The following is a 19,088-nucleotide window of genomic DNA, read 5'->3' as shown; positions in this document are numbered from 1 at the left end:
CCCCCTTTTCCAACTTGATCTGCTCTCTATTGCACAGCGTCTCCCTCCCTCCCTCTCTCTCTCTCTCTCTCTCTCTCTCCCCCTCTTCCTCTCTCTCACACACACTCACTCTTTCGCTCTCGCTCAGACTCGAGCACATGCGGACAGAGGGAGAGGGGGGATGAACGAGGTGCACACATGTGAGGATCTCCTGAACTGCCGGGGCAAGGCAGGACTGTTGAAGAGAGAAGAAGAGGAGGAGGAGGAGGAGGAGGAATAGAGGAATACTGCAGTGACCAGCCAGCTTCTCTCTCTCTCTCTCTCTCTCTCTCTGTCTCCTTCTTGCTGCTTCACTGCTTTCATCACCCAGTCTTCTTCATCCCCTTCTCTCCCCCTCTGCCAATTATACCATGAACCTGCCTGCTGCTTGTTGCTAAGGGGGAAGCCAACCAGGGGAGCGGAGTGGACCAGGCATTATTTTGTTTCTAAGGTAATGAATGCTTCAGTAATGGCAGCTGTCAGGTGTCACAGATGTTGCATGGCACTCGGCCGCTCGCCCGCTGAGACTGAGCGGGGCTCTGGGACTCACAGAGCCACAGTGTGGTTCAGGGTGTATCTGGAGCACGGCTCGTTCTGTGCATGCTTGTGTGCGAACTCCAGTTTATTCAGTTTGTTTCAGTTGACTGGGCGTCTGTTGGCTTGTTTATTTGAGCCACTGCAGGGGGCTCTGCCCTGTGAATATGCGTGTGTGTGTGTGCAGTGTCCTTTTGTATTTGTCTCCTCATAAATTAGTGTTTACCGTGTGCTCGGATTTGAGGCTGTGCATGTGACGAGACACACTTGTACTGCACACGGGGGCACGCTGGTGCTCTCTGGTTGCCTCTCAGTGTCCGTCCTCCATCACTTTGACACAAGCCTTCAATTAACAACCTTGATGGTCCCTCTGTGGAGTTTGATTTGCATGCTTGAGCAGCTCAATTGGGAGGAAGTTGCTCTCCAGAATTACAGCTTCCTGTCCGCAGGGGACCTATTGACACACTATTGTTTTCTTGAAGCAGGTGCTATGTAATCCATACTGCCTTGCCTTTCCATACGGCCCTTGAGGCGGATGCAAAGATTAGCTGTCTAATATGCTCAGACTCTAAAAAGAGCTCAGACGCGTCAGCGCTGCACTCCGCACTTCTGGTGGCAATAACAAACAGTAAGGCGAGAGCGGATGATTACTTATTCACTCATGCGCATCACCATGCTCCATGGTGTAATAGATTAAAGTGTTCAACAACGGTGACAAAGCCATCTTCCGTGTCTGCCGTTGTGCAAGCCGGTGGAATGAATTTTAACTGTTTCTACTTTCCTTCTCCACCGAAGCCGTTATTTACAGTGGCTCAAACTTGTTACATTGCACGGCTAAAATTAGATAACTCATCTACTACAAATCCCTTGCCAGCGGCTGCCCCTTGGCAAGATGCAGTGTTACTAATTCAGTTGTATGAAGGTTTCATATTGTGCCTGCTTATGTGCGTCTGACAGTCTGTATCCTCTGCGGTTTCTCCCCTCAACAGCTCATCATAGTTCTTTTCAAACACAAATAACTGCTGCAGTGAAAAGTGAGGCCCGGTAAGCCGTTTGATTACTTTCTTTCCTGGCAGCTTTATCCTCACACACTTTGTGTTTTATGAGTACCAAAAATCATGAACGTGTCAGACTGTGTAATCCACCCCCTCACCCCTCTTTCCTCTACGCAATTAGAGGACTAACAAATGGTTTGACCCGTTTAATGCACACGGGAGCCTTCAGTGGCAAAGGGTAGACGGGGCTACGGAGGCTCGCTGAAGCCCAGGTTATGGAAATCCTTAGTTAAGCAGAATTAATTCTCCTGAGAGAGTGCGAGGACGGGAGGGAGAGGGGAGACTAGAGAAAGCGATGGGGACCGTGTGGAGGTTGTAAATAAATCCCTTGACAGCAGCTCTCAAAGAGTGAAGCTTGGGGGCGTTAATGTGGGGAGCGCAGGCAGATCAGAGGTAACCATCAAATGATTGCTACTAATGGAGTTACTAACACTTAGCATGAAAACAGCAACAAACATGGTGGCTGGACCACAGTTAACCTCTCAGCATCACCTCAGTGAGGGTGCATTCATTATTGACATCGGTTTCTTATGAAGAAAGATGACTCATCAACCTCACAGCCAAACTGGATGCAGACACACACGCTGCCACCCTGACCCCCCTGAGACGATGTGGTTTCTGTCAGAAGCAACATCACCCAACGTGTTCAAATGTGTTCACCCATCTGACTATTTCACCCATCCACTGTTCAGTCCTCTCAGCTCATGCCAACTTTTTTCAAATTAGTTGAGCTGCTCCACAATCTTTCAGGTACCCCTCAAGTACGCCTGGTTGGGAGTCACTGCGGCACTGTACGCCCATGATTTGACTTTGTAGCTTAGTTAATATTCATCTTCCATCGGCCTACCTGAGCTCTCTTATCTTCCCCTACTGTGACAGGCGTCTCCTTTGCGAGACAGCGGCACACATTTTTGGCAGCTGAATGTCACGACGATAGAGGCTGGAGGGATGTTGGTTCCCGGGGGAAACAGTAATGCTGACTGATGTTTATCAAATTGTCCAATGGTGTGTTCTTGGTGCTGAGTTCACGTGGTTTGTCTGTTTCTACGGCAGGACCAAGTGAAAATGGCGGAGGGGTCCAGAGACCAGGGAGGTGTGGGCATCACCGATCCAGAGGAGGACTCCCCCAATATGATCGTCTACAGAAAGGTAAGGCTGAGTCGATGTGTGTATGCAGCCTATATGAAGGGAGAAACATTGGCTGAGAGGCGATGACCCGAAGACAGGCTCCTGACAGCCCACTGGTCCGTATCAGTGTGTATCTACCACATGCTGCCTTCACTGTCAAACTCAGGTGTCAGGAATGTCTCTTTCAGCCGTCTTGAAACCATCTTCAGGACCTTCTTCCTACCGCGGTGCCATCACTACTCTGGGAAACTTCAGCCCTGCAGTGTTTTAATAAGCTCTCAGCCTCATCAGTGAGGGTTTGGGCAATAAGAGGTCCTTTTAGTGTCAAGGGTAATTACCTCGTCCCCATGGTGCCTCACTTTCAATAGCTGCTGTTGATTGGAGAGGGTGAGCGGTATTGGTGGCTAATTACGTGGATGTTCGGCTGAGAGGAAGTAGCAGATACTTCAGGGCCGGGATTGGAAACGGCCTGTGAGGGGGGTGGTTATTCCTCCTCAACCGACGAATTGCTCGTAATTTCTCTGCCGGTGCTGTGACAGCCCGCTTTAAAAAAAAAAAAAAAGCTTCTTTTGATCACACTTAAAACCACAGGATTCACTTCTACCACCGAGCCGGCTGTCTTGATCATGGTGAAAAGTGAGCTTTAAGCGGGACGGACTTGACGGATCCTGTCCCACTGTCCCATATCTGTTGTTTCATCCTGCTCCTAATGATTGGCCATTTATAAATCGAGGTAAACAGATTAGTGGAAGGATGGGCATGACAGGATGTGAAATAATTGTTGACAGCAGCTGCTTCGGTGGTAAAAATTTCTCTTTTAATCGCGTTGTTGACTACTGTATGTGTCACTGCGGAGTTTAGGGCTTGTGACAACTAGAAGAGCTTCCTAAAAACCTCCATCGTTGTAATAAACCCATCCAGTCTGCAGCCCAACCTGGAAAAACTGTCAGGGATCTCCTTTGTTCTCAGAAACCTTATCTCTCACAATACTTCTGATAATGATGCTTCTAGGATTGCATGCAATGAGCACAGTGTCACACGTCAGCAGTTGGCAGCTTAAGGGGTAGTGGAAGCACACTGCCAGCAACAACTCACTCACCACTGTGTGCTGTAAATACTCAACCTGTGAGTGTAGCAGTGGGAATTTCCAGTTTCTTAAAGTCTCTACCAGGAATGACAGTCAATAATCAAATCAGAGCTATGAGACAAATAATATGACACATAGCTGCCAGAAATATATTGTGTACTACATGTGTCTGTTTTCTGTGTCTATTCTACATGCTAATGCATTCATTGTTCATTAAGCATTGTCTTCCTCCTGCATGTATTCTAAGAAGCCGTCACGCTGCAGAGAGAACATACTGTAGTTGCATGTAACACTGGGTATCTTCACGGATTTCACAGCAGAGCTTCATTATGTAACGCTACACATGCCTGGAGGCAACGCATTTAAGAGGCTAGTTTTTGCTTGTCAGGATGCTGCCTGAGGGAATATTCATCATTTCATGTTTCAGTCATCCGCAGTGACAACAGGCAGATGATTCCGAGAGTGACAGGATTTTTCCGCCCTTCCCCGCTTTGAAAATGTGATTTTGGATTTGAAGCTTTCGAGGAAGAAAGCTGAGGAATATTAATCATTTGAAGAGCGGATCTTTGTCTTTATTTAAGCTGACTAGCTAGTTTCTCGCTTTCTTATATTTCAGCTCACTGCCAGTCACTGACTAATGATGTCAAAAAGGCCAAACGATAGAGAGGTGCTTGGTCTTTGAGGGCAGAGCGCCCATGGCCACTGGACTCGGTGGGTGGGCGGCCTGGCGCAGTGCGAAGGCGCTGCTTGCAGAGAGGCAGATGGCCACCAATATGCTCAGCCACCTGGGAAAACACTGGCAGCCTCATCCCAAAGGCCTGAGCCTCTGTCAGCTGGAAGACATCAGTATCTTACTGCCAGGAGCAAAGGCTATAGTCCTGGTCCAGAGATAAAAATACTTCAAAATGTGGGCAGCACCTTTGTGAAATGTACAGGTGCTCAGGGTTCAGATACCTTAATACTGCCATATCTGTTGCAGAACTATTAAGTAAACTGTGTAGGCAGTTAGACAAAGGTGAATGTGATGTATTTAGCCATTACAGAGAGGCTGAGTGCTCAGGAGGGAGGAGGCTGTCTCCGTCCATGCGGTGTAGGTGCTGCAGTGCTATCTTGCTCCGTCTCTCTCCTCCCACGGAAAAGAGGAAGTGAGGCAAAGCAATCCAATAGCTGCAGGACGTCTTATTGCCTCAAAAAAAAGAGGTAATTTGGCCGAACAGGAGCGGGTTGCACGCATATCATACTCGCTCACGCACGGCAGAGCTCAGGCACGAGCTTCACGCGTGCATCGTTCCTGCCGTTGTGCTTCTCCTCGCTGTCTTCAGTGTGCTTAGCAGACAGAATATGACGGGTGGATGAATGGTAGTGGCACCAGGAGACACACAAAAAAGAAGCTCAAACCATGATGAGAAGCACGACTGTGTTGGGAAATGCAATTAAGCTGAGCAGAGAACCCACTTTAGTGCTCTGATGGGGTAAAGCTCACCAACTATTAATAGCTAACATCTCTCGTCCCTGTGTGTGTGTGTGTGTGTGTGTGTGTGTGTGTCTTCCCCTTTCCCCCCTCTGTGACTCGGGGGCCAGGACTGTTGCTCTAACGGCTGCCTGGTTTTTGACACACAGTTAATTGTTGCCGACGGACTAAAAGCACTCCCGTCCTACCCAGGGAGGGTTCGGGATTTGTGCTGCGTCCCCTCTTCCTTTTACTCAGGTCATTAAACGTTTGATTGGATAATTCTCAGCAGTCAAATCATACCTGAAGGCGGGTATTACAGCAATAGCATGCGTGGTACTATCGCACACAGCTTCCATCCAGATGAGTTTTAGGAGCCATTAGTGGGTAAATATTAGTAATGAGCCATGCCAGGAAGTTCAAAGGCACTGCGTGGTGCCAGTGGCCTTTGGGTGTGTGTAAGCTGTAGTCGTCTATTAGCAGAGACTACAGATTGGTTGACAATTGCAACTTTTCTAGTTCAACACACTCCAAGACGTTGCTCCGCTGGAGAATGGATGAGAGCAAGTGCAGCGCTCTGAAACGCGCCATCTGTAAGACAAATCAGCCCAACGCTCCGGCCCAGGCTGAAATGTCTGGAAGTATTGGATGGATTGCGGTGAAATTTTGTACAGATACTTCTGGTGGTCAAAGCATGAATCCTGCTGATTCTAGTGTCTGTGGCTGAGGATCAGCTGATATGTCCTGTTTGGGTTGCCGTAAGGCAGGCTCTGTTGGCGGACTCCCGCCGTTAGCATGTGTTAGAGAAACATTAAGAAGCTTTCTGCTGGACACGCTTCTCCATCTTTCTGTCCCATGTGTTGTTTTCTTATCTCATCTACCTTAATTTCTTATCTTATTTGCTTACTTGGGTTAGCCTGAGTGGACAGATTTGGACTTAGTTGGCTGCAGTGGCAGTTTTTCTTCAGGCTGCTGATAGTGTGCTTCTGTCAACCGTGCTGTATTGTTGTTAAATGGTAAATGCATTTATCAGTTCAAAACGTTGCACACACACAATATTTCTACTGTTCATGCACAGTTAGATATGCGGACAGGTGGAACTGGGGATCGGCAACCCACTCCACCTCCTGAGCCACAGCCGTGCTTCCATGCTGTCAGGTTAAAGCTAGCCAGTTAGTTTTACTGAGCTTCAAATGCTGAGGCAGTTGGGGTGAAAATTTCTTTGGATTATGACTAAATATTAGCAAAACTAAACTTTATATTTAGTGCTAATTTGCAAATGTTAGCATGCCAACATGCTAAGCTAAGTGGACCACCTAAATAATCATCTTAACAATAATATATTTAACATTGATCATAGGATAAATTGTCTATCTCTCACATCACAAAGCTGCTACCTTTGCTGAAGTCTTGTGATTTTTCTTTCTACATTTCCCTTTTCTCTTTCTCCCCCGTCAGTTCCTTTTTCCAACATTCCTCCTGCTAATTAATAATTGAAGCTCATTTCAGGCATTCCATCTTTGGAAAAATATCTGGTCCTCTGAGACATCATATTCCTCCATTCATTTATTCATTTATTCATATCCGGCACATTTTTTTTTATCATCATCACTTGGTATTTTTGTCCTTGTAGCCTATGTGGTACTAAATGTGAAGGAGAGCAAAAAACAAAGGAGAGAAGATGTATTTTAGTGCCTTAACAAAACACAGTATTTCTTGGTCGGTTGGACAGATCTTTGAATTTGCGCTCACATGAACATTGTCATGATGATGATAATGGAAGTTTGTTTCTGTAGCAGGAGATATGGGGCGACTAATACGAGTTATCCTTCATGTGTGAAGCCGTCAGAGTGGAGAGCAGATGTTTAAAGTTATAATCTCAAAGATTTTCATTTAAATAAACGTCTGTTTGGTCACTATCGCTGTATGGGGTAACACAATGGTGGTCGAGCCTATGGCAAACTGATGAAAGCATTGCAATATTTCTATATTTGTACTATTACGAACTGGGATTCGGTCTTGACATGTCCAGAAAAAATGCTGTATTAAGTTACTGCTAATGTGAACTGAACATTTCCTGTTGCTGCAGCTTCATATTAAAAGCATTTATCTGGCGAAACATAAGTTGACCTTTATATGAAGCGGTCACAGGAAATGGAAATGCCGTGCGCAACATAACATAAGACCACGGTTGCTCACAGAATGATGGAAAAAACCCAATTATTGCCTGAGTTCTTCATTAAAACAACTATAGTTTGTTTTACTGCCCCCAGAGCTCTGTGACCTGTAGTATTTGCTGTTACCACCAGCGACTACAGGTGTCACCAAATCAACCAGGACTGAAATCTTCAAGATTTCCATTTTTTAATCTAACATCCTGAGTGATGGGAGAAGAGATAATTGCCAGTGCCGACCTTAATCTCCCACACCATCCACAGTGACTGTCAACTGGGCTTAGGCAGATTTAGAGACGGGACACAGAGGGAGTTCGCTCCCACGGTGCGGATGACACGGAGATACTGGAGATTCGTATAATATTACGTCAATAGCGCTGAAGGAGAGATGTTGGTTGTCCCTCGAGGAGCAGATGAAATTACTGTAAATAGCAGCTTCCCACATCGTCCATTCACCTACCGCAGCAGGGAGTGACAGCTGGCTGGGTTGAGAGCGCTGAGTCTCTCCAGTTATGTTGGTCAGAAGGAAGCTTGCCTGCATGTCTTTCTGCTGCCACCCATGAGTCACACTCTCTCCTCTCTCTGAAGTGCTTCTGGGGCCCACGGAGGGTACATCTCTCCTCTTTTAAGACTAACCTCCATCCGAGGTGTCTATGGGCAACCACTCACTGTTCCCGCGTGCACTTAAGATATCGCAGTTCAGCCGAACGCTCTAAATATCACCTCTGCGGCTGCGGGGACAACTTCTCCCGGTGCTTTATCACGTGTGACCATTTTAACACCATCTCCACTTGTACCATGGGAGCCTTTATCTGACACGTCGGTATGGGCTGAACTATCAGGGTCACGCTGAAGCCCGTGTGCCTGTATGCTAAGTGCCAGTGTGGGTTGCTTTCCGAGTTGGGTCAATAAGATAAAACAACAGGAACAGTGTAAAACGCTATCTCTTATATAACCAGCTCCCGTGTGCTGGCCTGCCTCGTCTTTCCAGTTAAGCAGATGGGCCGACACATGAAAATCCTGGAAGTCCACAGAAAAACAAATCATAATTGGATAATAATTCACAGTGTTTTGGCAGCCTGCGCACAGTGTTGACAGGATTATTCACCTCATCCATAGAGAATCACTGTGACTGAAAAAAAAGGCTTTTCTCCAGTGAGGAAAGTCCTTCCTGTGCCAGTGCCTCTCCTGGTCTCCCTCCCGGTTCGCACACTGCTGACAGTGGGCTCTTAAAGGAGCACATTTAATAATGCAGCCAGTGTTTGTGTGCTTCACAAAGCTGAAGCCTAATGCTGCCATGCATAGGGTGATGTTAATAAAGAGCTTGATGGGGACTCGTCTGGCACCACTGTGTCCCACTTCTAAATGCCCTCCAAACCCCCCTGAGCCTCCCACTTATCGCAGGCTGCTTGGAAACGCGCTAGAGATGGAATACGCCTTAAATACCTCCTACTGTACTCTGAATAACCTCGGCATCACTGCAGAACGCTGAGGGAGCTCACTGCACTCCCACAGAGTGGATCATATGAAAATACTAGCAAATGACTTGGAGAGGATTTCCACATTGGACAAAATTCCCTTTAACTGTCTTGCGGTTGACGTGAAATAGCGCCAGCGAAGAAACTGTTGCTCAGTTAAACTGTTGTTGATGATGCCGCCAAAGAATAATTTCCTGTGTCATCAAGTATGGTAAATACTAGTGGCTTATTGGAAGCAGCTCTGACATTAGTGTGTTAAAAGCTGCCGGTGCCTTGGGGTGACATTTTGACAAGTTTGACAGCAGCAACTCGCTGGGCAAACTGGAGCTGACAAACGGAATTAGTAAAAAGCACAAGCTATTACAGTCCCACGTCATTTTTGTCACATATTTTAAGAAACAAATGCATTTACAGCAACAATGACAATCATTACCTACCTAGTTCTCTGTTGCCATGAGGAAACATGGAGAAACAACAAAGCACAAACACTGAACCGCTGGGACATGTAAGACCCTGACAGGTGACGTCCACTGACTAGATTATAATTAAAAAGGAAGTTTAAGCCCAAAAGTCCACGGGGCAGCCAATAAAAACGACATCATCATGTGCTGAATTCTGCTGGAAATGAAGGAAACAGGACCGAGAATGATGCTGCAACTAAAAGGGAGACGTTCATAACTTGATCTCATATCTGTTTTTTTTTGTTTGTTTTGTTTTTTTGGGGGGCCACATAACTTAAATGTAAGTCCAGTATTTGCAATCCTATTAGCTCTGGTTTGGTCTCCACCAACTCCTGTAAATAAATGTGTCCAAGATGCAAGTTAATATTTCAAAATTAATTCATACCTTTTATGTAACACTACCAAAAGGTAATATTAGCTAGGAAGTGGTTGAATGCTAATGTTGTCTAACAGCAGCTAATAGGTTATGAAATATGTTGTTTTTCCTTGTAACATGGCCCAATATCCCTTTTCAGTATCCTTCGTCTTTTCAGTTGCTGATCAATCGGCACCCACCCCTGCGTGGCAAAATAAATGCATCAAAAGTCAAAGATATGCGCCGTTTATACATCTTCTGGCCCTTCCTAATACATGCCTTTCATAATGTGAAATAATATTTACAGAAGGTTTAGTTTGTAATGGCATTAAGCTTTTCTGTCCTCTCTTTTTACAACCGGCATTGCGTCATTAAGCCATAGAGATGGATTAACTTTGTGAACTCATCTACTTTTCAAGGGTGCAGTAACATCCACGGCTGATGAGCATAGGTCATTAAAGTGGCTAGCCAAATCATTTGTGCGTGCAGCGTGTGCGCAGAATGAGCCGTAAGTCTGCTTTTACTCGGTTTGGCTGATGAAAATGTAATAGCTGATTGAGCATTAAGGATGCAGGGGCAGATGGTCCATTTGTCCTGCAAAAAAAAGCAACTTTAAAGGAACATTAAAAGGCAATACTCCTACGATCAGAGACAATGGCCGTAGGTGTGGAGTTTTGACCTCGGTGTTTGAATCAGACACATGATGGATAAATCAAATGCAATCTGTAAACTCTCATTTAATGTTAATGTCTCTTTTGCGACTTTATTTTCCTCATGCTTCATTTTCCGCTGCAACTTTAACTGTGAAAGCTCTGGGGATCTTGTCTGGAAATGCTCCTTGCCTCCCCTTGTCCCACTTTCACTCTGACTGCACTGCTAATCAAAGAAAAGGAGTACTTTGTCACTGCTGACAGTGGTTTTTTTTTTATTTTTACATTTTATCTTTGAGTTGGCAGACTGGCCGTTGATGAGAACGTCCTTAATATGCTGAATAGAGCTGATGAAAAAAAAAAAAGTTGCAGGCTCTTGTCCGATCAGAAATATTTCCTGTTTTAATCTGTGAATGCCTCATCACACTGTCCCTTCTCTGCTCAGAAACTCAAAGACACTCTCAGAGAGTGAAAAACATCAGAAGAATCTAGCGTCACTCATTCATACATGACAATGAAATTAATTACCTAAGCCAACGACAGCAGAGTGCAGCATGTCACACAGTGAAGACTGTCAGTGAAACATGCTGATCACCAACACTTTGAACAACCTTACAAATGCTCAGTAATTGGAGCACCATCTGCCAACACTCCCATTTGTATTGTTTACACGCACATGTGATAGGTTGAGGGATGGAAATGATTTCCCCTGAAAATAGAAGGTCTGAGTCAGACGGGATGGACAGGGTGTCATCTGTGCAGTGTCGAGCCACAGGTAATGATGGAGTGTCTGCTGCTGGAGTGCTGTGACTCTCTGTAATTGTCTCTGGGTTGAGGCTGAAGCAGGGATGAGTCACTCTGGCCCCAAATGTTAATCACCACAGGCGGCGAGTCTGACTAAACAGCCCTCGGAGGAGAGACCGGACCGTTTGGCCTCGCCCCAGAGCGCGGACCTGCGCCCCTGAACCACATCCCCAAGCTCAGTTCAGTTCAGACCACCCCGGCTCTGGAACTCTGCCCCCTTGGGATTTCTCAATTAAGTCGCGCGCTGTCACTACAACTCCCCAGCATTTAAAAATTAATTGGACAAATGACTGAAATGTCCTTGTGTGTTCGTCTGGTTTAGTCACAGCTGCAGTCACAAAGGTCTAAACAACCCATTTGTCAAAAATGACAGCGTTATCCTCTGGTACGCCAAGAGATTTCTGACTGAAGTTGTGACGCTGGGCAGGCTCTGCTAACTGACATTATGTGAGTGAGTCAGATAATCGGTGGCAGATTTTCTTCTTTTTGTCCTCCTCAGCTTGAAAATAATAGAAATGTCCTTGTGGGAGACCTTGCTGTGTGCCGACTCCCATTTCCACTCCAATTGTTCTGTCAATAACTCATATGGCAGAGGCCAAATCCATAACAAAGCCCTGATTACTTTCATCAAACGGAGTGAAAGAAAAACCTCAGCAAGGGGAAAATGCAGAGTGTTTGAGGTTGGTGGAGGTTGAACCTGCTCTTGCAGTTTGGTCTCAGGGCTTCACACTAGCTCTATCAGTGATTTACATGGGCTTTTGTTTTGTTTTTAATACAGTAGGTTCAGATTTCACGCACACACAAGCGATTTCTTTTAACCAGGTGTCGTATATCGTCTACCAGTGCGAGAAACCTTTATTAATCCCAGCTTCCTTCTCAGCTGCTTACACGTGTCAGGCAACATGAGCCTAATTTACTTAGACGCTTCAATATGTCCAGCTTTGAATTTGACACCGCTGCAATTGCTTTGAATGGAAATTGGTCTTCATTAGCAGAAAAGACAGTAGGAAGGGAGTGGCGAAGCTTTTAAGCTTAATAATCATCAGAATCGATCGGGCTCAGGTCAGATAGAGAGGCAGCGACGATGCTGCAATAGGGTGGTAACACGAGAAGAGGCTAACATGATTATTCCCACGCTTTGGGGGCACAGCTGGCAGCAAGGAGCAAATGCACATTCATAAACGTGTGATTTTTTTCTCCACAGTAAGAGTTCCAGGTTTGAATAATTATTGGGCTACCCCTGAATCAGGATTTTCAGAAATTACTCATTTTTAGAAAAAATATTACTGATTTATTGTTACTCTTTTTTCCATACACCTTGTCTACAAATGTGATAAATATGTTACAGTCTACGTTAGCCTTGTGCTTTTCTTAAAGTAAAACTGTGCAACCATGTCTCAGTTCAAAAAAATAAAAAGGAGATGGTAAAATGCTGGTGCACCACAGAGTGTCTCTCCTGTCGGGTCGCTGTCAGCTCTGTCACAGTGGACGGCGGCAGAGGAGGTCAGGTTCAAAAGTAGTTCAGTCAGTTCACTGACATTCAACCCCCGAGATGAGAGTGTCAGAGCAGCCGACCGCTGCGCTGCCTTCCACTGCCCTCCGTTTCTATTTCCATTGTCTACTTCCATCACGGTTAGCATTGCAGTTTCATCATTTTAGCCTTGTTTCCTCAGCTTGACTCAACTCACTCACTGGATTTAAAGTCGACTTCCTGTAAAGCTGTTGCACCTGCCTCGCCCTTTGTACAATAATACAGTTAAAAAAAGAAAAGTGCAGTGATTGACTTCTAGGGGGCAGAACTAAAACATTGCAGTGAAAGGTCAGTGACTGATCGGTTTGGGTATTACATTGGGTGTTCTCCTGAGATCAGCATCTTGACCGTTAGCCGCAGTCCATATCCCAAGGTTACACAGCTAACACAGAACCAGCTTCCAGTGTCTCTCATAGAAGCCTGCAGGTTTGACTTGTTGTTCTAAAAGCAATTATATCAATTTACTAACTGCACGATATCAAAAGTAAGAGAGTTCGAGGTAGGGCACTTGTAAGGTGACTCCTCATTACTCAGCCCAGCTTCGCCAAAAGTGCCTTCCTTGCAGCACTTTCTGTGTGTACATCAGAGTGCAGTCCAAAAATGTGCAACATTATCCAGGTTTGTATGATTAATTGCCTCAAACCAACAAACACATGCATAAGAAAGGGATGAGACTTTTCTCTCTGAGGCCATCCAGAGGATTTTTGCCTTCAGACATGGTTGAACAACACGTAATATGAACTACTTTGTTTGAAGTCTGCTGAGCCTTTAGTGGCTAACCTGCAAGCTAAGACACCACATGAAAATAAGACAGCTTATGAGTTACTGGATGCACCAGGCTTTCAGCTAATTCCATTGTTAGCCCATTCACGTTTAGATGCTCAGAAGAAGGTGATTTAGTGGAAAGAGCAAAAAAAGTCTGCGTATGGAGAAGGTTGGGGTGGATGGATGGGTGGAACATGGGGCTTTCAGGCAGGAGACTGTACGTAACGCAACATATGTGATGCACATAACCGCAATCTTTTCCTACCTAACCAAGTATTTTGCAGCATTAATCATGTGTTGGACAAGCTTCCTGGCAGATGCCTCACACACAAGAGGGAGATGCAGCGGGATGCAACACTGGTACATGTGTGCATTGTCACAAAGGGCCATCCTATTAAACCGTCTGTCTGTGCTCACGTCACACTGACATTCACATGTGATTCTGTGCATTTTTATGAAAAGCACTAGATCAGTTCTAAGGTCACACTGCGATAAGCTTAATCCCCTCCTCTTGCCAAATAATGCCGTTAGCCAAACTATAGGATCTTCTTGAGCTAAAGTATGATATCCAGCCTCAATGGAAAAATACATCTGCTGCACGTCTGGTGGAAGTCACTGTGTTAACAATATTTACAGCTAAAAGTCCTGAACTTTCTGCATGTCGGGATCCATTAATTATAAATGCATTACAAGAAAGAGGGTGCATTAGCAGATGAGACGTTGCAATCAATGTCCAAGGATGTGCACAGTTTTTTCTCAATAATACAAAGTCATCAGTGTCCTGCCTTCCAAAAACAGACAACTTTCCCCGCTGTAGCGAGACAGTGATATTCAGAATCCAATATTCTTGTGGTTATTCTTTCTGTGTGATATCTTATTCATAGGCTATGATAGGAATATCCTAAGGGAATATGCTGGTCAGGGAAGTGCTTTTAGCATTTGCCTTTATGGAGGAAATAACTAGGCAATTCTGATGTGCAAAGTCCTAAAAGCAGGTGTGGCTGAGTAGATCACCTTCACAAACCCTTGCTAAATTACAGCCAGCTGTCACACACAGATAGCAAAAAGCCGGGGATGAAAACAGAAACGGACACTTCACTTTGAAATATGTCGAGGGGATATTAGATCTCAAAGCATGGCTTGTCCCTTTCTAGGAAGCTTATTCAATAACTCAAGGGGGTGTGATGGTTAGGTTGCAAATTCTAGCTTTGCAGACATAATAGATGGTTCATTTTTGGCTCCCCAGTGGAGAAAGAATGAAAGATTTATGAGCGAATTTGGTCGCTGTCTTGCAATGCATTAGCTAGCACTGAAGGTTGTCTGTTTACATTATAGATAATCAATCAGCAGTGAGTAAGGATTAGATGTTATAAAACGCCTACTGTAGTGTTCACGTTTCCTATCTATTGATTCTATCATTCAGTCAGTCAATCAGCCTTTAAGGTAGTACAGCTCTGTAACACATCCTGTTATGAGACGCACTTTTCTGCCCGCGATGCCGTTAAAGGAGCTTCGCCCGACCTCCTCGGGCCTCATTCGGTTTTATTTAAAGATGGTTAGAGGATGACAATTGGTCGTGTGGCATGTGAGGGAGAGGATGACAGTGTGACGAAGGCCTGCACCGCTGACACGTCCTCTGCAGGCCCCTATCAGGAATCGCCCCCACAGGGCCCCGAAGGCAGCAAAGCACATTACAGGTGTGCGGCGCAGCCAGCTGCCCCATGGCACTGCGAGATGAGATTTTAGCTCCACGTGTCAGCCCAGCTGCCTGAATTTCATTACCTGTACCCATGAGTTGGAAGTAACAAGGCTTTATTGTGAAATCTGTCACCCAGCAAGAGAACAGGGTTGTTGTCATAGCACCTCACCAGAGTTGCGATGATGCTCCAAAAAAAAAATATCCTAACGCTGTTTGCTAATACACAGAACTGCTGGAGAATGTGGCGTTCGCTGTCTGACAACAGGTTCGGCTTGTGTGAGGTTCAGAGGTACATTTCCCCCCCTGTGCTCCACTATGCCTCCTCTCTCTTTCATAACAGCCCTTTTCACTTAGTCCCTTTGTTGGCACAGTAACACTGCTTGCCCCTAAAACTCTGTCAGCACTCTGACGCTCACAGGGGAGAACAACACAGGTAATAGGGATGTCACGTCTGCAGTAACAGCAGTGTGCGAGTGACTGTTGCAGCACCTAGGAAAATGGCGGAAGGGATGGAGCAGCAGAGCAATAAAACTCTTCTTATACCAGTAGCCATGACAGGAAATCCATGCATCTTGAAAGGTCAAGGGCCTCGCTTACTCAGATAAGCGCATGAGGAACAGAGCAGAGAAACAGTATAATTTTGAGCTGAGGTAGAAAATGTGCATGAGCATTAAAACACATCGTCTCTCAAGAGAGAGGAGGAATCATTATAGAGTGATGAAACTTGAAAAAAGAAAGAGCATTCCTTTAAATCAAAACTTGGCTTACTTATTATATATAATATATATAATTGTGACTGGAAGACCCACCTTGTCATCTCAAATAATTGCCTCGGATGCCGGCTACATGTCTTTAGTGGTCGGCCTATCAAACATCATGTGCAAATGCCTCAGAAGAAGGACGCATTGATTAGAGTGCAAGGGAAATGTCGAGTTTTGACTGTGTGTTGCCAACTATCACAATGTGCAATAGAATCTGGTGTAAATATTGAAGGGACAAGTTATGGTGTCGTCTTCTGAGGCCCGAATCTTTCACTGTGGCACCCACTGGCCTCTCCTTTCCTTGGAGATGAGTAAGTGCTGCGGCGGGAGAGTTTGTCTCCTGTGCGCCAGACATCAAGAACAGGCTTGTGGGCCCGGCGAGGGACGAGGCAGACCTGGGCTTGATGCCGCCTCCTCTCCCCTCTCCTCTCTCTCTGTAACCTAATTACCACCAGGCCTTAAGGAATGGGACCGGCAGGAGTAGCGTGTCAGGGGACGATGCCAGCATCAAAGATAGACAGATGGTCCTGAGGTTTTACCACCTCAAACCAAATCTCCTGCAGATATTATTGCATGATTAGCTGGTGCAGTGCCCCAGATAGGAAGGCAGAATGAAGACATATCGATCGAGAAAGTGGAAAAGAATCTAACTGAACTTAAATTCACTATCACCTCTTTGGAGCAGACAGCAACAGCTTCCATGAGGCACTGAGCTCCAAACTTGGCAGCCACAGACAGAATTGTGCCCAGTCTGAGGCCCCCTCAGGGGCTCTAAACGGCGAGCATCCTCACCCGCATCCTCAAAATAGCGCAGCGTTATCCGCTGCCTCTTCCCCGTCACTGTCACACCGTCGCTGATTTCCACTTTTGCATTCTACCGGCTTACCTCTGCCTTGCGTAACGGTGAACACATTGTGACTTAGAGGCGAGGCTCTCCTGCGACTAAGAGAAAGGCTGATAAATGATAGAAAACCCTCTCTGGAAAGAACTTTGAAAGTGACAATCAGGCAGATAGCAGCAGATGCTTTTTGCCTGGCGCAATCTGTTCAGCGCTCTCCACGCCGAGCTGTCGCATCCCACCTCTCCCTCTCTGTTGTTTTTTCATTACACCACATGCAAATAGTCTTCCTCTGCCTTCCCGTCCTAATCGCAGACTAGTGGCTGTAAGGACACCGAACCTTATTAGAGCCGAGCCTTTACAGAGTCCCACAGGCACTCAAAATGCAGGTGGTGTGAGAGCTGTTTGCAGTAAAAGTTTCCTCCCTGCATGTAAATCGCTGTTAGAAAATGATCTCTAAGGTAAATCTTGCAGAGGAGTGAATTGCAGGTAATGTGATTCTCTCCCTCCAGAGCAAATGACCTTTTTTTGGTAGCTGCGGTTCATTTTTTGATATATAATACAAGCGGCGCAGTTATGATAAAACTGACAGCAGAGTAAAACCAGCCTATAAAAGCAGACGGGACGTGTGGCTGCTGATGCCCTTCATTTCAGACGGTGACTCTTTCAAAAGTAGCCCCTGTATCTGCACAGGCCACTTTGTTTTAGAGTGGACTATCTATTCAGAGGGGCAGCAGACTCATGTTTTCCCTGCACTCAAGCCCTTAGCAACCCGTGGAGTATCTAACAACAGACATTTACGAGAGGGGAGATGATCTTTTTCTGTCCTCCTTGAGTCTCATCAACAGAAAGGTGACCTGATGAGTCACTGCGGTTTGTGGGCAGGCTTATACTCTCCCGAGTATAGCCTGTCTTAGCCTGGCAGCGTTTCCATCTGCACTTTACACACAAGAATTTTTCAGACTCAGAAGCTTTGATTTAAAGTATCAGCTTTTGATTTGGAGGAGCTTATTATTCCTCTTTTTTAAAAAAATTGCAAAACAACACAGTCAGAAAGTACTGACAAGATTATCCCATCTGTCCAAGGAGCTCGATCTGTAATTGTAATATAGTCAAGCTGGCTTCCTGCCCGTGCTGGAGCCGAACTTGACAAACTTTTAATTGCTTAGCTCCTCTTGCCGCCACGTTGCCATGGAGACGGCGAATCTAAGCTGACAAGCACACACACACGCACACACAAAAGCTCTGCCTCCAAAATCTGCACATCGCACTCACGTCAGTTACCATAAGGGATCCTCAACTGGCCCAAACAAGTGACAAACGGCCTCATCAACACTCCCTGTCCCAGCATATGGGTCTGGTTGGTTCAAAGCGAGGCCCGGCAGCGCAGTTGGACACTTCTGGATCTGAGCATGTTTCCCCGAGGAGCATCCAGCCTGGGTGGGCAATCAAGCAGCGGCTAATTAGACTCTTCGTACAGCCCTGTACCTCCGGGCCTCTTTGTCTGGACAGGGTGTTTATTGTGGTGTGGCCACTTGAGCTAAAGAGACCGCTAATGGCTGGTATGTGATTAAATTACGAATGAATCCGCAGGGCAACACCTGAACCGAGGAAAGAATGTGCCTGAAAACTGTGCCTTGATATCAGCTGCTGGTTCACAGGAACAGGTGTACAGGGTGTGTTGGACAATGGACTGCTTACATGCGTAGTGTTTGGTGTTCTTTATTCTGAACAGGAAGACATGGTGTTCGGTTGAGATAAAAAAAAAGTAAATATAAGCATTAAAACAAAACATGCAGAAAGTCCTCTGCTATATATGCAGTTCTTCTAGATAAACGAAATGAGTCCCAGCTAAGGACTCTCCTCTGTAGCACTTAGATCTCTCCAATCTGCTTACGGTGCGACACCTCGGCTCTTCGCTGTTATCCAAACAGTAGTAGAACCGATAACCATCAACTACTGGTGCTAAAACACCCACTGCAAGAGACTGCAGAAATATGCTAGATCACAAGGGTGCAAGAAAAATAAGCTGGCTAACACTGAAGAGTGAAAAATAACACAAAGAGGCCACAAATTCACAATCTGACACTCATGGGTCTTGTAAAGTTACAATGAATGTGTAGAATTTGAATAAGTGTCAACTTGTGCATTGTGCAAACTTTTTACGTATCGCCCAACCGTCAACACTACACCAGTTACAGTCTGTTCCACGCTCTTCACACTGTCTGCATATCTGTCAACATCCAATAAATACAGACACACCAGTGTGCAACATCTCATGATCTGTAGGTTTCCACTAC

At 45.6% G+C, this 19,088-nt stretch overlaps 1 protein-coding gene across 1 annotated transcript in view; it reads left to right on the top strand.

Annotated features, from left to right (window-relative positions):
* The first annotated feature begins 339 nt into the window (after positions 1-339).
* LOC121618006 (regulator of G-protein signaling 6-like) overlaps positions 340-19,088 on the top strand; it is a 39,714-nt gene continuing 20,965 nt past the window's right edge. Inside the window, exons 1-2 of the mRNA XM_041953238.1 lie at positions 340-469; positions 2,661-2,756. Coding sequence (XP_041809172.1) covers positions 2,673-2,756 — 84 coding nt within the window. The 5' untranslated portion in view covers positions 340-469; positions 2,661-2,672. The remainder of the gene's footprint in view (positions 470-2,660; positions 2,757-19,088) is intronic.

The sequence above is a fragment of the Chelmon rostratus genome, chromosome 15 (assembly GCF_017976325.1).
Source record: "Chelmon rostratus isolate fCheRos1 chromosome 15, fCheRos1.pri, whole genome shotgun sequence".
NCBI classification, from domain to species: domain Eukaryota; kingdom Metazoa; phylum Chordata; class Actinopteri; order Chaetodontiformes; family Chaetodontidae; genus Chelmon; species Chelmon rostratus.
The sequence above is the reverse complement of the archived record's forward strand: the minus strand, read 5'-3'. Positions and strand labels throughout refer to the sequence as shown.